Genomic DNA, 18,930 nt, shown 5'->3' on the forward strand with positions numbered 1-18,930 from the left:
CCCCAAAATGCTGATTATTTGAAAATTCTGGTGAATTAATTGCCAACTAATCAAAGTTTTACTATACTGTGATTTTCTTGTCAAGGTTAAATAATTCTCATAACTTAAAATTTAATTTAACATATGAATCTTTTCACAATGTTAAATTTTGGGCTATGTTTTCTTTGAGAAATCAAGCACACAGCATAAAATAATAATTAGTAAGGTTTTCAAATAATTTTTAACAATTACTTATTCACCTTCAAAGGTTTTTACTTGGCTCTCTTACTTTTCTCTACATTCTCTGTTGGCAATCCCATCAATTCCATGACTTCAAGAGGTATCTCTAAGCAGATGACTCACAAATATGTGTTTTTAGTCCTGACCTCTGGTGTGAGCTTCAAAAATGCATTTCCAATAGTCTTCAAGAATCATTGCATGGATGTTCCACCTGTATCAAAAACTCAACAAGTGCTAAGCTGCCTCTCTTCCTCCTAAACTTTATCCTCCCTCTGACTTCACTGTTTCTACCTATGATACCACCTAATGTTGTGGATAAGTTCATTTACCTTGGTAGTATACTTTTCAGGGATAAGGTTGACACACATGTTGCCAGAGCTAGAATTTGTTTGGGAAGCTCCAAAGTAAAGTGTGGGAGAGAAGAGGTATTAGACTACCAAAATGAAGTTCTATAGAACAGTTGTGCTGACCTCATTGTTGTATGCCTGTGAAACTGAACAGTATACCAGCGCCAAGCCAGGAAGCTGAATTGTTTCCATTTGAATTGCTTTAGGAAGATTCTGAAGATCACCTGGCAAAATGAAGCACAAGACAGTGGGGTCCTTTCTTGAGTTAAAGTGCCAAGCATTCAAATTCCTACTGCAGAGAGCACAACTCTGATGGGCTGGCCACATTGTTCAAATGTCAAATATGTTTGCCTAAAAGAATATTCTATGAAGAACTTACACAGGGCAAGCGCTTATATGGAGGTCAGAAGAAGCAATGCAAGGACACTTTCAAGGTTTCTCTGAAAAGCTTTGGAATTGATTCTAAGACATAGGAGACCCTGGCACAGGACCGCATGGCATACCTGCATCAAAGAAGGCACTGTGATCTATGAGTGAAGCAAAATTGCAGTAGCACAAAGGAAACATAAGATGCGCAAATTTAGAGACATCTCCACTCCAAATATTTATATGGACTATTTGTGCCCAACCTGTGGTAGAGTCTTCTGAGCTCATATTAGTCTGATCAGCCAGTCAGATACACTGTACCTTGAACTCCAACATAACGGTGTCATTTTGGTTCTCTTCGAGAATGAAGGACAACAACCATAATCTCCCATGCTGAGAACTTTTGGATTATCTTTTGACTTTTCTCTCTTCTCATATTCAGCCAGCTAGCATATTCTACAAACTCCATCTTTGCAATATCACTTGATTTTTTCCTTGCTCCCCTCTCCCTTTCATTTCCGTTGCTACCTTCTTAGTATCAGCTATCATAAGATTAAAGATCTATAGTTGGATAGGACTCTCAGAGGCCATCTTCTCCAACCCCTCCATATCATATATGAGGAAACTGAGACCTAAGCAAGTGACTTTCTTGAGGTTATACAGGCAAGAGGAAGGATTACATTGTCATTCATATGGACTGACTCTTCCTACCTTTAATCAATCCTTTGTTCCAATGCCAGAATATTTGAGATTTTATGCATAGGTCTGATCATGTTCCTTCTCTGATCAAAAGTCATCAAGTTCCCTATCGTGTACCATGTAAAGGTCAAAGTTCTCTGCATGACAGTTAAGGCCTTCCATAATTTTGTCCCATCCTACCTTTCTAGCTTTACCTCGTATTACTTTCCCCTCTGCACTTTAAACTCCAAAAAAACTGAACAATTCCATATCCCCTTTACATGTATTGTGATCTCACATCTCAGTTATTTTGCTCAAGCTCTGTGCCTAGAATGTCCTTGCTCCCTCTCCTCCTTTGTTGGATTCCTGCCCATCTGTTAATGTACAATTCAAATGCCACCTGCACTGCCCTCAAAAATGTTCAGGTAACTCCTGTAACTTCTTACCCCAACTCCTGGTGCTAAAATCAGTCCTGTCCTATAGCTCATTGCAATAACAGGACCAGCTAAAAATAATATCTGGAGTGATAGTTAATAACCTCCCTGTATATATTAGAGAAAAATTTTTAAATGACAAACTACTTTTATTTCAAATGTTTTTGGACATAGGGACTACAGCAACAGCACCACGGGAATCCTGACAAGCCCATTATGGCATAGGCTCAAATCCTATCAACCTTCCTTACTGACCATTTTCAATTCACTGCATTAGCATTTTTCTTCAGACTTCTTTTTAAATTTTATGATGTAACTCAATGGGAAAACATGATTTGATTTGAGAAATTTTGTCTTATGCTTAATTTTATTGAGATTGAAATGTTTCATAAATCAAAATATAGTGATATTTTAAGATTTTAATTATCATATTCCTCAAGTTAAATGATTATAGGATCTTAAGATTTAATGCTGTTAAGGAAGTTTAAAATCCTCAGACTTTAAGACTAAGCCTAAGGTTATATTTCTGAGTCACAATCTTTTTTAAATAGTTAATGAAGTTGGTTCCAAAGTAGTCTTAAACATTCATCTAGTATATTAAGGCTCAAACAGACAGATAGACAGACACAGATAGATACAGATAGAGATTGGCTTGTGGAAACAAGCTTGTAGAGCTGAGTAGACTGAGTAAAACTAGTGGGAAGCTTCTGTCTGAAATTTGAAGTTTCAAAGAATAACCAGCAGACCTAGTGGATGGAAGCCTTGATTCCTTCAAAGTCAAAACAAACACATCCAAGAACAAGTAAAACTTTTTTCTATTAAAGAACCACACCAAAACAAGAAAGGAAATTAAGCTGACTTCAAAGAAAAGCCTATATACCAGCCTCTGAAGCTTTAGCTCAAAAAAAAAAAAAGACAAGAAATAAAAGCTTGTTTTTCAAAATCAGAAGCAAATAAATACAGAGAAAAGAAAATGGCCTGCATATTGTTGGATGATCAAAGACACCAAAATCAAAACAAGCTAAAAATGATGTTAACATCAAGGAAAAAAACCTGTCCATCAACCAGGGACAATTAGATGGTGTGCAGGGTAGAACAGAGGCTCTCCAAAACCCATTACTCAGTGGTCAGAATGTTTTGGCTTGTTTGTTTTTTTAATCAGTTGACTGGTGCTGTTTTAAACAGAAGTTGAAAGCAAATGTTTGCATTAATTTGGTTGTTGTTATCCCACAGTAAATTGATGATTATTTTGTCTTGATATTTTTATATTTTTGTTAAAACTATTTTTATTTTCAAACTATTCAGCATATATTTAATCATAAGAATTGTCCCTTGTGGCAAAGAGATATTAAATACTTCATTTTCCTATGTATTATTCTTTATTCTGTATTAAAAGGTTTGGTCTCATGGCAGCACTATAAATTTTGCCAAGTATTAAGTAATAATATTATCCTTGTTCTTATTTAGTAAAACCATGGCAAGAATGGCTATGTTAAAAATTAAGCACTATTTTTGGTAACTATAGGTATACCTAACTTCAGACAATAAGATGTGATCCCAGATAAAATCACATAAATTTCATATTATTCCAAGTATATTGCCAGAAACCACCTAATTTATAAGAAACTGGAATTTTTTTAATGAAGGACTTTTAAGAAAGAATCCTTATGATACTAGTTTATTTTCTCTCTGATTTTTCTTTTTGTCTTTTTTTTTTTGAGTCGGGGGGGAGGGGAGGCTATTGGGGTTAAATGACTTGCCCAACGTCACAGAGCTAGTAAGTGTTAAATGTCTGAGGTCAGATTTGAACTCAGGTCCTCCTGACTCTAGGACCAGTGCTCTATCCACTGTGCCACCTAGCTGTCCCCTCCAAATTTTTCTTTTTAAAAAGTTCTCATAAGTTCTTTTTCTTAGGAACATAGATTGAGAACTGGGAAAGGGTCCCTGGAGATGATGTATTCCAATCATTCCTGAATTTTAAGATGAGGAAATAAAAGCACAGTGAGATTAAGCCAGTTGGCCAACGTCAAGCGGCAGAACTGAAATTCAAAGCCAAGTTCTTTGACAACAAATCCCTCATTCTTTCCATTATACCAGGCATTTCATGTTGTTATCCCTTTGAATGAATGGGGTATACTCGTATAGAGCATGGCCTTTGAACTTCAGGCTCACTTTAAGAAACCAATGGATTTCAATTTAAAATGTTTTCCAAAGTCTATAATGGACAGTACATATTCTGTGAAGTCAGAAACCTATAATCAACTAATTTTAAAAGCCAGATAAAGGATTTGTTATACCTGAGAAAAAAAGGGAACACAGTTTTCATGAATCTTTACACATTTAAAGTTACATCAAAACAGAATTGAGTGCTAATACTTAGTTCTAGCTAGGTATTTTATCATTAACATTGGTGACTCCTATTACCACAGGAACAAATATATTTTAATTTTCTATTTCTAGAGAATATTTATGCGTTTAATTATAAATGTTGCATCACAGTGTGGTAGTAGAATATAAAAGAGTCTAGGCTAAAATTAAAGTTTAGTACACACATTGTGTATTGTAATATTAATGGTTTATTAATTTGCTTATGACATACTGAATTTTAACCAAATCTTGAAAAGACAAGGATTTAGTAATTTTTGGATGGTTAAGTAAAGTGATGTTCTATGCAGAAAGCATATTGTCATGGTGTTTCTCTTCATTTAATTTTTTTATGGGACACCCTCATACTCCTAATCTCCTCAGAAATAGTCTTTCTGCTCATGTTAATATTCCATAGTGGTAGTTAAATTATGTTTCCCTGATGCTTGTTGTGAGCATCCAACTTACCATTCTTGTTACAGATCATGTAAATGGACACTGCACCAGTCCTACTTCTCAGAGTTGCAGTTCTGGAAAACGTCTTTCTAGTGCTGATGTTTCAAAAGTGAATCGCTGGGGTCCTGGACGACCACCATTCCGAAAGGCACAGTCAGCTGCTTGCATGGAGGTTTCTCTACCAGTCACAACAGAAGGTAAGTTATAGATAAGAATTTGGTGGAAATGCAAATGTTTTTCTAGCACATACCTAGGCTTAATCCAGAGCCACAACTAGGGCAAAATGACGGGCTTTGCTCCAAAGTGCTGAAATTTAGAGGGAACCAATAGTACCATCCTAGGGCATAGTTGGTTCCTGCATAGGTCCATACCCTAAGTGAGCTCCCTTAAATCTTCCTCCTTGCCCCAGGTATATAACTAAATCTGCCTCGGTCACTTAAAAATTAGTGTATCATTTGCTAAGCTATCCAGGCTTATGTCTGTGCTATGGTAATAAAAATAATGATGATAATAATTATAGCTTACATTTTCATAGAACTTTATATATTATAAAAAGCTTTCCTTACAACAGTCCTGTGATATAAGTTTTACAAGTGAGAGGCAGGAAAGCACAGTAGCGAGCTGGCCTCAGAGTCAAAAAAAACCTGGGTTGAAGTTTTGCCTGTGACATATACTAACTGTGTGACCCTGGGGAGGTCACTTAACCATCTGATGCCCCAGGCTGTTCTCTAAGTCAAAGGGAAGGTGTTGATCTCAACTTCACATTGCTTTATTCCATTGTTATTGATTGGGATCCTAACCATAGGATATCTATCCTTTTTTACCTATATGTCTGGTTGTGTTGAGCAGTAGTGTCAAACTCAAATCGAAACAAATCCTTGTGGGCCACATATTGACTTAAAAAAAAACAAAAATTAACACTATGTGTGTTGTATTGTATTTTTACTTATTTTGTTAAACATTCCTCAATTACATTTTAATCTGGTTCTAGCTACATTTGGGAGTTTTGAAGGCTGCAAATTTGATACTTCTGGTAGAGTGCCAAAGGGTTTGAAATCAGAATAAAATGAAGTAGATACCATCCTGTTTCTCTTCAGAAAGATCCTACCTTTATTTTATTTATAATGAAATAGAAAATCACAAAGAAATATATAAAATAAAGATTATACATGAAGCCATGAATTGATTACATATTGTTTATTATTTTTAATATACATTAAATTTAATATGGTGGTGCCATCATTGCCCTGATTTTCTGTCCCCCTCAGAGTGGAAACAACCTAATCTCCTCTGTGATCATTAACACTCTTCCTTAATCTCTTACATTTTTTATCACCGTCATTACCATCACCACCACCACCAACCCAAATAAAATCCGTCTCTTATAACAAAAGTATAGTTGAGCAAAACAAAGTTATGTTGTAATGGCCATGTGTGAGGAAATGGAAGTCTCATTCTGTACTTACAAGTCTCTCTCTGCACTCCTCTTCAAAAAGAGGCTAGACATGTTTCATTATTTCTCTTCTGAAATTATAATTTATTATATCATTATCTTTGCAGACAATACAGAGTTTTAAAGCCTTTCAAAATTGTTTTCCTTTACAATGTTGTTGTCATCATATAAGTAGTTCTCATTCTACTCACTTTATGTGAATTCATACAAGTCTATACTGCTGTCACTTAAATAGATTCGCTCAACATTTAAGCACCCATCATGTGCAAATACAGTTAGGTGTTATGAAGGATACAAACATTAATAATATGCAAAGACATAGACATTATTTCAGTTCATTTGTAAAGTACGATTGAAGAGACATGGGTTTTGATACTGAATCCACTGCCAACTAGCTGTAAGACCAGGGACTCCACAACCATGGGCAAGTCACCTCATCTCCATGGGCCTCAGATTTTTTACATATAAAATAAATGGGTTGAAGTAGAAAATCCCTAATGTTATATTATAAAAGTTCTACTTTTCACTCATAATTAAAGTTATATATTTTTATGCCTTACAACAGAAATGCATTAACACTTAATGTGTTTATTTTCTAAATCTACATAGAAAGCCGAGAAAACTCCTATAATCGTTCTAGAAGTTCTAGTGTCTCCAGCATTGACAAAGAGGCTAAGGAAGCAATTACAGCTTTGTACTTCATGGAATCCTTTGCACGGAAAAATGACACGACAATCTCCCCGTGTCTGTGGGTTGGAACTAGTCTGGGTATGGTGTTAATGATCTCCTTTAACCTGCCTTCAACAGATGAACAAAGGTATACAGAGCCAGTCCTGGTATCTCCAAGTGGTAAGAAGCATTATTCCTTCTGCCTTTACTTATTTTTCTGATTTAGTGATGCTAACCTGTAAAATGTAACCTGTAAAATTTTAGGCAATGATGATGAGTGTCAAGTTATCTGTACAATGGGAAATAGCATTAAGATCATTCTAGATATCCTCCAGCATCACAAGATGCATTGTATTGCAACATTTCTCCCTTTGCTTACATTGCCATGTTGATTTAGATGATACTGCACCATGAAATTGCTGACATCAATATACTCTAGCAAACAAGTTGCTGGAAAACTCTGGAAATGGTCTTAAAGCAATGATATCCGTTATTTAGAGGGCTAGAAAAATGATTACTTAAATAAAATAAAACATTTCTCCAAAGCTCCATGCCAGATCACCACCTATGGGTGCTTTAGGCCGTCCCAGAAGAAGCTGGAACTCTGAAGCTTGGAGCTTCCTGAGCTAGGGTGACTTCCCAGATTTTTTAGAATCTTCCAGGCTTGTCCCTCAGGGATGCTTTGCAATCTTCCTTATTCTTTTTCCCTCAGTTCCTTCTTATCAGTATAGTGAAAGAAGATAGAATTGCCTTTCAGGTTCTGAGAGAATCTATTGCAGGCCTCTGAATATCACTGTGAAGTCATAAGTTTTATTCTCTTCCTATTTAGCTCCTCTTAATTTCTTTCTTCCTAAAAAAATGTAGTTTCTCTTCTGAGGAAGGAATGAGTGTATTTCTTATTGTTCTCCTGTGGGGATTTTCTGGTTTATTTTTTATTACTAACTCTCCTCTTAAATACACACACACACACACACACACACACACACACACACACAATAATGATAAGAGGATAGCATTAGTAAATTGGGTCAGGCATATATTTTAAAGATATAGAAAAATCTGGTTTCTATATGAGGGAATGGTTTCTATATGAGGGAATCAGTTCTTATAGAGGGAGATGGTCCTATATGTTGGTAGAATAAGTGTCAACTTGAGAAGACCCAGAAGACCCCACCTCCTCCAAATATTTCCCTAACCAGAAAGCCCTGATACTATCTTCTCATCCTTTTTGTTCAAAAAATGCTAACCTCTAGAGTTTCTCCTTTGAACTAAAGCATTATTGTTTTTTTAAAAATTAAGCACACATGTCATCATGGAAGATATTATAGATAAGGGGCAGCTAGGTGGCACAGTGGATAGAGCTCCCGCCCTGGAGTCAGGAGGATCTGAGCTCAAATCTGGCCTCAGACACTTGACTGTGGGCAAGTCACTTAACCCCGATTGCTTCACCAAAAAGAAAAAAAAAGATAGAAAAAAAAAAGAAAAAAAAAGAAAAGATAGAGATTCCGTTTTCACTTTGGAAAACAGAATTAGACCCTAAGACCTACATATAGGCTAAGCATGGGGACAAGTTTCAGGAACGGAATTGAGCTAGGTACTAAAAGGAAGAGGCATTGTCCTCCGAATCCCAACAGTCCTTGTTACTAGTCGGTCCTATATCCTGTAATTGGATCCTTAATTGTTTATAGAGGCTTTTCTTGTACATATGACTATCCATCAGAGCTAGAACCTCATTATACCTAGGTTGTCACTTAGAGCCAGAGCCAGCCTGGATTGTGATTTGGAACTGCTATTCCAAATGCCAAATACCTATTTATAGTTGCAGAAGAGGTAGAGCATAGGAGGTTCTCTGTCCCATTTGCTGTCAAACTGGTAGCTTAGAGATTCTGCTTAATAAACTCACTTCCTCAAAAGGAAATCATTGAAACTCATATTATTGAATAAAACCAGTTCTAAGTGAATCTATTCTTCTGATCCATTTCTGAATGCATATTGGCTCTTTCTGTTTTAGTCTGGTCTATATTCAGCATCCATCAGATTATATTTGACTACAGTTTCAGTGTTTTGTAAGCAGTTTCAGAGTAAATCCCTAATTTCTGGCATCCAGATTCATAAGAGACCTCACAGGAATTAATCTGTCTTGTTACGGAAACCTCTGGTGTTACCAAGCCTCAATGTGGTTCCTGCCATCTAAGACACCAAGATAGCATCTCCCTCAGTAAGACCTTGGGATGAATGCCGTCCAACAGCATTAAAGTATTTTAATTTTAAAATGGCATGTGTTGGCTGCCTCCACCTTCCTTCGTACTATGCTAAGCAACATAGGAAATGTGAAGAAAATATAAAACAGCATTGAGAAGACAAAACTTAGACGTGAAATAATATGAGAAAATTCATAGGAATTTAGAATTTAGAGCTGGAAGAGACCCCAGAAAATATCTAGTCCAGGAAACAGGCCTAGAGAGGGGAAGAGATTTGCCACAGTCACTAACCTAATAAATCACAGACCCAATTTTTAAAACAACAATTCAGTGAATTCTAGAATTTGTTTATTTTTTATCATATTAATTGTAGTTTATTTTCACTCCAAATTCTCTCCTTTCCTTTGCCCTTCTACCACTCATTGAGAAGGCAAGAAAAACAAAGTCCATTACAAATATGTATAGTTCTGCAAAACAAAGTCCTGCATTAGCAATGTCCAGTAAGGAAGAAAGGAGGAAGGAAGGAAGGGAGGGAGGGAGGGAGGAAGGAATGAAGGAAGGAAAAAAGGAAGGAAGGAAGGAAAGGAGAAAAAAGATAAACTTAAATCTGTACTCTAAAACCATCAGTTCTCTATCTAGAGATGGAGCTCATGTTTCATCATGAGTCCTTTGGATTTGTGGTCAGTCATTGTGTTGATCAGAGTTCCTAAGTATTTCAAAGTTGATTATCTTTACAATATTGATTTTGCTGTTTAAATTGTTCTCCTGGTTCTGCTCACTTCACTCTACATCAGTCTTCCCAGGTTTTTCTAAAACCCTCCCCTTCATCATTTCTTACAGCACAATAGTATTCTATCATATACATATGCCATAACTTGTTCAGCCATTTCCCAATTGATGAGCATCCCTTTAGTTTCCAATTTTTGCTACTACAAAAAGTTGCCATAAATATTTTTGTAAATGTGGGTCCTTTTCCTCTTTCTTTGATCTCTGAGGTATAAACCTAGTAGTGGTATTGCTGGGTCAAAGAGTGTGCAAAGTCTAATAGCCTTTGGGGCATAGCTCCAAATTGCTTTTCAGAATGGTTGGACCAACAACCGCTCCAGCAGCAATTCATTATTGTGCCTGTTTTCTCATAGCTCCTCCAAGGAAATAGAAATGGAAAGATTGGGAGGGATGGTTAATTTCAGGATGCAGATGTCTTTGATATAGGACATAATTTGAAGTAAGAACAGGTTATATGCTACAGGTTACCCTATGAAAACAGGGGTACTGAAGAATGAAGTAAAAGTATAGGCAACTTAAAAGTGAAATTTCTAAAGGTTGTTACCTTCCAAGTGGCAATAAATTGGATAAAAGTATTTTGTGGCCTAATCCCAAAAGTGAATAAATGTTTTTTTAATACATTAAACAAGAAAGAAAACTAACATAGGCAGGCCCTTAGAATGTATGGTGTTGATAATGATGGACAAAATATGGTATAATTCAACAGGCTGGAAAGACTCAATTACTTAATATAGTTTTACTGTGATGTTAACCAAGAACTTTGAGTTTGAAAAACCTCTTCCTTGATTTTATCAATCTATGTAGAGTGAAGAAAAAGGGCCTGAAGAGTTCAGCGGCAGGACTTTTTGATTTGTCTTTGACATCCCAAAGAGTAAAGGCACATATAGAACATGACTACATCCTTCCTCTTCCTTGGAAAAGGACTCTGAGCTATAGAAACTCAATCCCTCTACGAGTCTCACCAGGCAGAGTTAAGCACATTCAATTGATCCCAGACTTACTAAGCATATACAATATGCAGGACACCAGAAGTAGGCATTGTGGATATAAAGATGAAAAACATCACATTGTCTGCTAACAAGTAGTTTAAAAATGAATTCAAACTCTGACCCAATCTGGAGTCATCCTACCTTTCCAACCTTATCTAATGTTACTTCCCTCCTTGTGTTCTATGCTGGAGCCAAACCAGACTACTCTGTCCCTAGAATACACATAGTTTTGTTACCTATATGCCTTTGCCACACTTTTCTCATTGCCCATAATTTGCTCCCTACCTAGTCTTTAAAACTCAACTCAGAAACTCTTCTTTCATGAATCCTTCCCTGATCTCTTCTATTGGCCCAATTCAAATGCCACCTTCTCTATAAAGATTATTATCAATTCCCTTCTATACCCCAAGGCTGCTGGTCTGTAATAAGCTTTTCCTCTCCCCAAAATGAATATAAATATTCATTAAATTTCAGGGTAAATGGGGAGTATTGTGCAGGGAAAGGAGCCCTGGCTTTTGAAGCAGAAGATCTGATTACAAATCTCAGCTCATCTGTATGTCTTTGAGCAAGTTATTTCTTTCTTTTGGGCCTTGGTTTCCTCATCTTTTGAATGAGAAGATTTAGATGATGATTAAGATCCCTTCTTCCAACTTTAAATTCCATGATTCTCTAATAGGGAAGACAAGATATGTTCACAAGTAATATGCTACAAGAAAGATGTGAGGAGGACAGAATGTTACTAGAAATCAGAGTGAGGAGAGATCGCTCTCCGCTGGGGCCACAGAGAAAGCTTCATAGGGTTTGTGGCACCTAACCTAGTCCCTAAAGAGGTTCAACAGGCAAAGATGTGATATAAATGCATTCCAGGTATGGAGACCAGCCTGTGTGAATGCATGAGGTGAGGAGTATGAGATGAAATCAGAAAAGAAGGGAGAGCGCATGAAAGGAAATAGTGTGAAATAAGACTGAAAAGGAGGAGTAGACCCAGATTGGGAAGTGTCTTAAGTGCAAGGTTACAGACTTTAGATTTTATCTTATAGTCAATAGCCAGACACTGAAAGGCCTTGAGAAGTGCCCTGGTCAGGCATGTGCTTGAATTGAATGGTAGGGATATGGAGGGTTGAGAGACAGAGAAAATACAAAGATCCATTTGGTTTTGATCTCATGTGAATGATGGTGCCATTTAAAGCAATAATAAAGTTAGAAAGTGAGGCAGGTTTTGTGGGGAAGATGAGTTCAGTTGTAGACATTCTGATTTCTAGATGCCAATGGGATGTCAGAGGAGATGTCCTTCAGGCAAGTGGAAAAGTAGGACTCAAGAGAGACATTAGGGAGATGTCTATATTGACTTGGAAGTTGTCTGCTTATGTGAGCTGCTTTTCTATAGGTTCTCAATAAAAAGTGAAATTCTACCAAATTGTGTTGGGAGTTCTTTTCCAACTACATTTTATTTCATGAAATCTGTTAGGGTAGAGGAAATTTTGTGGTACTATTGCTGAGGCCATGAGATCATATTAATGACAGCTTTAATTATTTCTCCCTAATGAAATTGTGTTTTGTGGAGACATGCTTGGTATCCCCAGGCCTCAATCCTTGGAAAGAAACCATTTAAGTCCTTTTGGAGAGTGGCATATGGGGAGCTCCTTTTGGCTCCTTTAGCTCTCTTTACAGAAGAATCAGTTTACAGAAATGAACAGCAAAGAGGCAAGCTGAGGAAAGATGAGGAAAAGATACAGCAATGCAAGTTAAATTCTGCCTCAAATTTTTACTGCATGACGCTGGGAAAATCACAGCCTCCCTGAGCCTCAGTTTCCTCATCTACAAAATAGGAATGATAATAATAATAATAGCATATTCCCCACAGGGCTGTGTGAAGATCAAATGAGATTCTCTATGTAAAGTGTTTTGTAAATCTCATTTCTTCGTGAAGATTCCTTCCACGTACCCAATATTTTCATGTTGTCTCCTAACTTCTTAAGGTCCTTCATTCAATGTAGTAAAAAGAACATTGGACCTAGAGTTAGAAGATCTGAATTTGAGTTCTGGCTTTGTGTAACTTGGAGCCAGTCATTGACCTTCTCTTAGCTTCAGTGTCCTCACCTAGAAAATGGAGCTAATAGTAATGCTTGTGCTGCCATTCCATATCAGGAATTTTTTGAGGAAAGTGTTTGGTAAACTATAAATTGTTATATAAGCATGACCTATATTATTATTGTTGTTATTATTATTATTATTATTATCATTATTATTATTATTACCTTCTCTTGATTTTGTGGTTCCCAAGCTTTGGGCCTTTTCTATTTCTACATTGTGTTGTCTTTCCTGTATTCCATTTACTCACTGTCCTGCATTCTGCTAAGAAAAAGATAAACTAATCTGTACTAATGGAATGGGCTAATATAGTACCCCTTTTGAGGATATCCGTATTTTAACGGGGGTTTTTGTAGACACAGTTATGGTACTGCTCATAATGAAATTGAGAAAGATAATTTTTTTCTTTAACTTAAGTAACTTTCCTGTGCCCTGAAGAGTACTGCAATTATTCAATTCAACAAGCATATATTAAGCATCTGCAATATACAGGGCACTTAATTGTGAAACTTGGACAATATACTTCACACATATTATTAATCCCTGATAACAATAAAGATGGGGAGGGTTCCTTGTGGGGTGGGGGACAGATAAAACTTTAAAAAGAAATACATAAAGTTAACAGGATGCAAAAAAAAGACTATAAGAAATTAAAGAAAATTCATTTAGCAACATTTATTAAATGCTTACTATGTGCCAGGCACTGTGTTGAGTGCTGGGGATAAAAATAAAAGCCAAAAAAAAGTTTCTGATCTCAAGGAACTTACATTCTGATGGGGGAGACAACATATGAATAACTAAGTGCATAGAAGATACATACAGAGAAGATAGAAAGCAATCTGAGACAGGAAGGCAATAGGAGCCAGAAGGCACAGGAAAGGACTCCTGCAGGAGGTAAGATTTGACCTTAATCTTAAAGAAAGCCAGACAAACTGGGGGGGGGGGGGGAGGAGGAAGAGCGTTCTAGGAACAGAGAAGAGCTGGTACAAAGGCATAATAATAGTAGATAGAGTGTCACATTCAAGAAACTGCCAGTTAGCCAATGTTGCTGGATGGTAGAATTCACAGAAGAAAGGAAAGTGTCTAAAAATATAGGAAGGGGCCTGGGTATGAGATTTTAAATACTAGAAGACTTTATATTTGATGCTGGACGTAATAGAGACAATATATCACTGAACAGCAGTGAGGGTAAACTAGTTAGACTTACATTTTAGGAAAATTGCCTTGGCAGCTGAGCAGAGGATGGACAAGATTAGTTATAAAGTTATTGTAATAGTGGAGGCAAAAGACTATAAGGATTTGAATTATTTGAAATAAGGCTGTAAATGTGAAGAAAAGGGGATATATATGAGAAATGTTGTGAAGGTAGAAATAAGATTTGGCAGTGGCTTTGGATATGTTGAGTGAGTGAAAGTGGAGAGTCAAGGAAGAATCCCAGGTTTTGAGCCTCTGTGCCTGGGAGCATGGTGATGCACTGGACAAGAGTTGGGAAGAGGGAAGGATTTGGGAAAGGGAAAGATAAGTCAAGTTAACAAGCTTTTATCAAACACATGCTATGTGCTAGGCAGAAATCAGTCCTTGCTTTCAAGGAAATCACAATGTAATGGTGGGACTCACTCAAGCACAGGAGAGAGGCTATAAGCTAGATGTGGAGATCTGGGAATTATCTGCATCAAGATGGTGACTGAAGCCATGGAACCTGATATGATCGCCAAGTGAGAGAGTATAGAGGGAAAAGAGAAGACAGCCAGGATAGAGCCTTGGGGGACACCTGAAGTGAGTGGGCAAGTGAGTGAGATAAAGAACTAGCAAAGGAGATGGAGGAGACATTGGTCAGAAAAGTGGAGAACCAGGAGGGAGCAATGTCACTAAAAACTCAGGGAAGAAAATCTCCAGGAAGAGAAGGTGATAAACAATATCAAAGGCTGCAGAGAGGTCATTAAGGATGAGGATTAAGAAAAGCTCATTAGATTTGGCAAGTAAGAGATCATTGGTAGCTTTAAAGAGGTAGTTTTGGTTGAAGGAAAAGTTGGGTAACCAAATTGCAATGCAAACAAACAAAATGTGTATATTTAAAAGTGGGCTAAATACTCTGATTATGAATAGTGATTCCTCATTTATTGGTGTAAAGCTATGTTAAATCTCTAGCATATTTTGCCAATAATTTGCCTCCTTTTTGCAGATATTTTACCACTAAAATAGCAATAAGGGGGAATGGGGGAAAGAGAATCATTTTATAGTGTTGTGAGCAGCTATTATAACCAAAAATGTAATTCTTCCTTATTAGGCTTCATAGTTATCAATAGTTAAAATCCCTTTCAAAGACAAGCCTCCAAAAGCTTGATAAGAGCAGTTGAAGAGCTATGAATAATGGTTAAGAAGTCTTCCATTTACTTGTTTTTTTAAATAAATTTTATTAATATCTTTTGTTTTTATATCACCCAAGTTTCCTATTGTATCTCTACCCTCTTTGTACTTCCATAGAGCCAAACAATTTTTTAAGAAAAAATAAAAAGTGAAAAAGAAAAAAAAATTTAACAAAGCTGATTAATACATTGAAAAAATCTGAAAATGTATGGAATATTCCATACTTAATAAAGGAGTGAGGGGAGGTGTCCACTTACTTTTAACAAGCAGGCTTTAACATTTATGCTTGAAATTTTCTGCTATTTTTCCCCACCCTACCCCCATTTGTATATCCCCAACAGGCCTCAAAGAGACCATTTAACAAGAATTTTTACTTGAAAGAATGTAACTGATCAGTAGGGGAGAAATGAAGTTGCTGAAAATGAAATGTTCTGCCTATGGGAGTATTAATTAGAGTTGGCTCTTTATCATAGTGCTTAAAGCCATTCAGCTATCTAGGATTACTGGATCAAAGCTAATTCAAATTTCAAAGCGAACTGATAACTATGAAAATACAAAAGAACTAGGTCTTCTTCATAGCTAAATCCCTTAACAGAGGTAGAGTAGGATATATAGCTTATGACAGACCAAGGGTATTTTGCCAATCAGTTTCTTGTTTGGGATTTGTTTTGTTTTGGGGGTTGGATTTTGGTTTTGGGTTTGGGTTTTGTTTTGTTTTTTTAAGAAAATAAATCACTATTTCTCTAGTATTACTCTCATTTTTAAACCAGTTAATGTCAATCAGCCAATAACTGTACCCAGCAACAAGCTGCAATAGCCGTTATGAATGATAATGGCTATGAAAGATAGTCATCAAATTTTGCAGCCCAGAAGGTCTTTTCAACAAATTCAGTTCAACAAATATTTATTAAGTATCTGCTTTGGGCCCAGCTCCATGCTCCAGTTACTAGGAAAGATATAATGATCAGTTCAGATGTGGTCCCTCACTTGTGGAGTTTACAGTCTAGTCAGGGAATATCACAGGTACACAAAAAAGTGTCACATGCAGTTAAGTACATTAGAGAGGTGCTAAACAAAGTGCAAGACCCAGGGTGACAAGGTTGTTACCAACAGGGGATCTGAGAAATTTTCATGGAATAAGATTTGAATTGGACTTTCAAAGATGGGGTAAAAATTCAACCAGACAACCAGGGAAAGCAGGAATGACTTGAGCACAGATATGGAGAGAGATGTGTGTTTAGAGGAAAGAGAGTAATCCAGTTGGCAGGAGGATAGATTGTAGATGGGAATAATGTAAAGGTGAAGAGGGAAGCTGGTGCCAGATTGTGCAGGGCCTCAAATACCAGGAAAAAGAATTTGAACTTTATGCAGCAATACAAAAGATTTTTGAAAAGAATCATACTTGAGCAGAGAGACACATGGAGCACTAAACTTGGAATCAGGAAAATCTGTGTTTGGTTCACATTTCTGATGCTTATTATCTGGGTAAGTCACTCAATCTCTCTGAGCCTCAATTTCCTATAAAAATGAGAATCACAACACTTGCTGTATCTGTCTCACAGGGCTACTGTGAGGCTTACGTAAGAAAATGCATGTAAAGTGTTCTGTAAACTTTAAAGAGCTACATGTCGATTGTAATTAGATGTTGACATAATTAAGAATGATATAACCCATATCTCTACAAAGGAAGATTATTCTGGCAGAGATGCCCAGAATGTATTGAACGAACAAGAGAGGGAAGGTGGGAAGGTGTCTTCCCAAAAAGGTGGGAAGACCTATTAGGAGGCTATGACAATAGTCAGGGTGGGTGGTAATGTAAACCTATAGAGTGGGGTCACAGTGGGAATGGAAAGGAGAGGACAGCTGAGAGTCTCACGGTCATCAATTTTCAGAGTTAGAACAGATCTCAGGGGTCCATCTATACCCAAACAGTGATCTCTCTGACAATGTTCCTAACAAGTGGTCATCCAACTTCTGTGAAGAGAAATAAATCACCTCCTGAAAAAGCCTGTCCAGCTTTTAGGACAGCTCTAATTTTAAGAAAATTTTCCTTACACCTAGTACCTATGACCAGATCTGCAAATAGTGTAAAATGAATAGGGCTTTTCTCCAAGGTGCTAAATATTGAAGGAGTGATGGGATGTGGTCCCTTCTCCAGAAGAAGTGCATCGGACCTTCCCTCTCCCCCATGCAGGAGGGTACACAGCCTCCCTGTAGTGACCAGCATCCTTAAACTTTGACTTGCAGTCCTCCAAAACCCTAAGCTGACTTGTTGCACAGTCACCCCCAGGCCACCAATACCAACGTCTCCATGGTACTCTACTCTTGAAGTCCACCTTCCCTTCTTAATCCACAGGGTGGTGAAGATGGGCCACCCCTCTCCCAGGACCACTGCACCCTTGGCTATAGCATCTTCTGTATTGTCACCACTGCTACCCCAAGCATAAAAATGACTACCAACAGCTCTCCCTCTGCCCTAACATGTAGGCCATGCTGACTTTTAATGATCACCACTTTTCTTTCTAAATGTTTACAAACCATTTCTTTTCTAGAATTTTGGTAGAAGTCAGAGGCAAGCTCACCAGCCTATAGTTAGATGACTTCTTCTGTTCGTTGAGGAATGAGGGGAGGAGAAAGGAAGAGAATAAGCACAAAGTATTTACTATGTGTCACTAAGCACTTTACAAATATTATCTCATTTGATCCTCACAACAACCCTGGAAGGTAGGTGCAACTATTATCTCCATTCTACAGTTTACAAAACTGAGGCAGACAGAGGTTATGTGACTTGCCCAGGGTTACACAGCTAGTAAGTGTATGAAGCTGAATTTGAACTTAGGTCTTCCTGACTCCAGGCCCTGTGCTTTATCCACTCTACCACATGGCAGCTTCTAGATTTTGAAAGTCAGCACATGTAATTGTCTCTGGTCCTGTAGCACCTCTTCCATCCTCCACGATTATTCAAAGATCATTTACTTCTGTAAATGCTATAAGAGTGCACAGCCCAGCTAGAAGTCATTTCATGTTCTAACATCAATTTCTAAAACCTAAAAATATTCTCTGACATCACAAAGAAAGATTACATGGAAAATAAAATCCTATTCTAAAATTTTACTGTGGGTTTTGAATATAAATCATTTGCTATTTATAGCAGAAATGCTTAAATTTTGATGGGAAATAATTGCTCAACACTTAGATGCTAAACTGTATGTGAAATGGCAGTCATTATACTTATCTTTTAAGACCATAGAAAGGCAATGTCATATAATAAAAAGAGGGCCAGCCCTAGTGTCCGAAAGCCCTCAAATTCTGCCTCTGACCCATTAGCAGCCATGTGACCATGGGCAAGTGTCTTAAACTTCTCAGTATACCCAGGCAACTCTTCAACACTGTAAATTAGAGAGCTGCTAATCTGTTATCTGTGAGGTAATTTTCACATAAGTGTGTCCTTATTCCGATGAAATCACAGGTCTAGACCAAAGGGAAAAAATCATACTTTTCTCAGCATAT

The 18,930-nt window shown here is 37.1% G+C and overlaps 1 protein-coding gene and 1 long non-coding RNA gene across 5 annotated transcripts in view; one reads left to right on the top strand and one right to left on the bottom strand.

The window, feature by feature from the left end:
* STXBP5L (syntaxin binding protein 5 like) overlaps window positions 1-18,930 on the top strand; it is a 407,770-nt gene that overhangs the window by 367,105 nt on the left and 21,735 nt on the right. For both annotated transcript variants that reach the window (XM_027845316.1, XM_027845317.1), the window contains 2 exons: window positions 4,891-5,061; window positions 6,927-7,166. In XM_027845316.1, coding sequence (XP_027701117.1) covers window positions 4,891-5,061; window positions 6,927-7,166 — 411 coding nt within the window. The remainder of the gene's footprint in view (window positions 1-4,890; window positions 5,062-6,926; window positions 7,167-18,930) is intronic.
* The window catches only part of LOC114030483, an 88,963-nt gene that overhangs the window by 52,744 nt on the left and 17,289 nt on the right, over window positions 1-18,930 (bottom strand). For 2 of the 3 annotated variants that reach the window (XR_003567614.1, XR_003567613.1), the window contains exon 2: window positions 4,877-5,042. This is a non-coding gene — a long non-coding RNA (uncharacterized LOC114030483). Of the gene's footprint in view, window positions 1-689; window positions 791-4,876; window positions 5,043-18,930 lie in introns of all 3 variants that reach the window. The other variant, XR_003567612.1, reaches the window with a different exon arrangement.

This window comes from Vombatus ursinus, unplaced genomic scaffold (genome assembly GCF_900497805.2).
Source record: "Vombatus ursinus unplaced genomic scaffold, bare-nosed wombat genome assembly UNPS02014959.1, whole genome shotgun sequence".
Classification (NCBI taxonomy): domain Eukaryota; kingdom Metazoa; phylum Chordata; class Mammalia; order Diprotodontia; family Vombatidae; genus Vombatus; species Vombatus ursinus.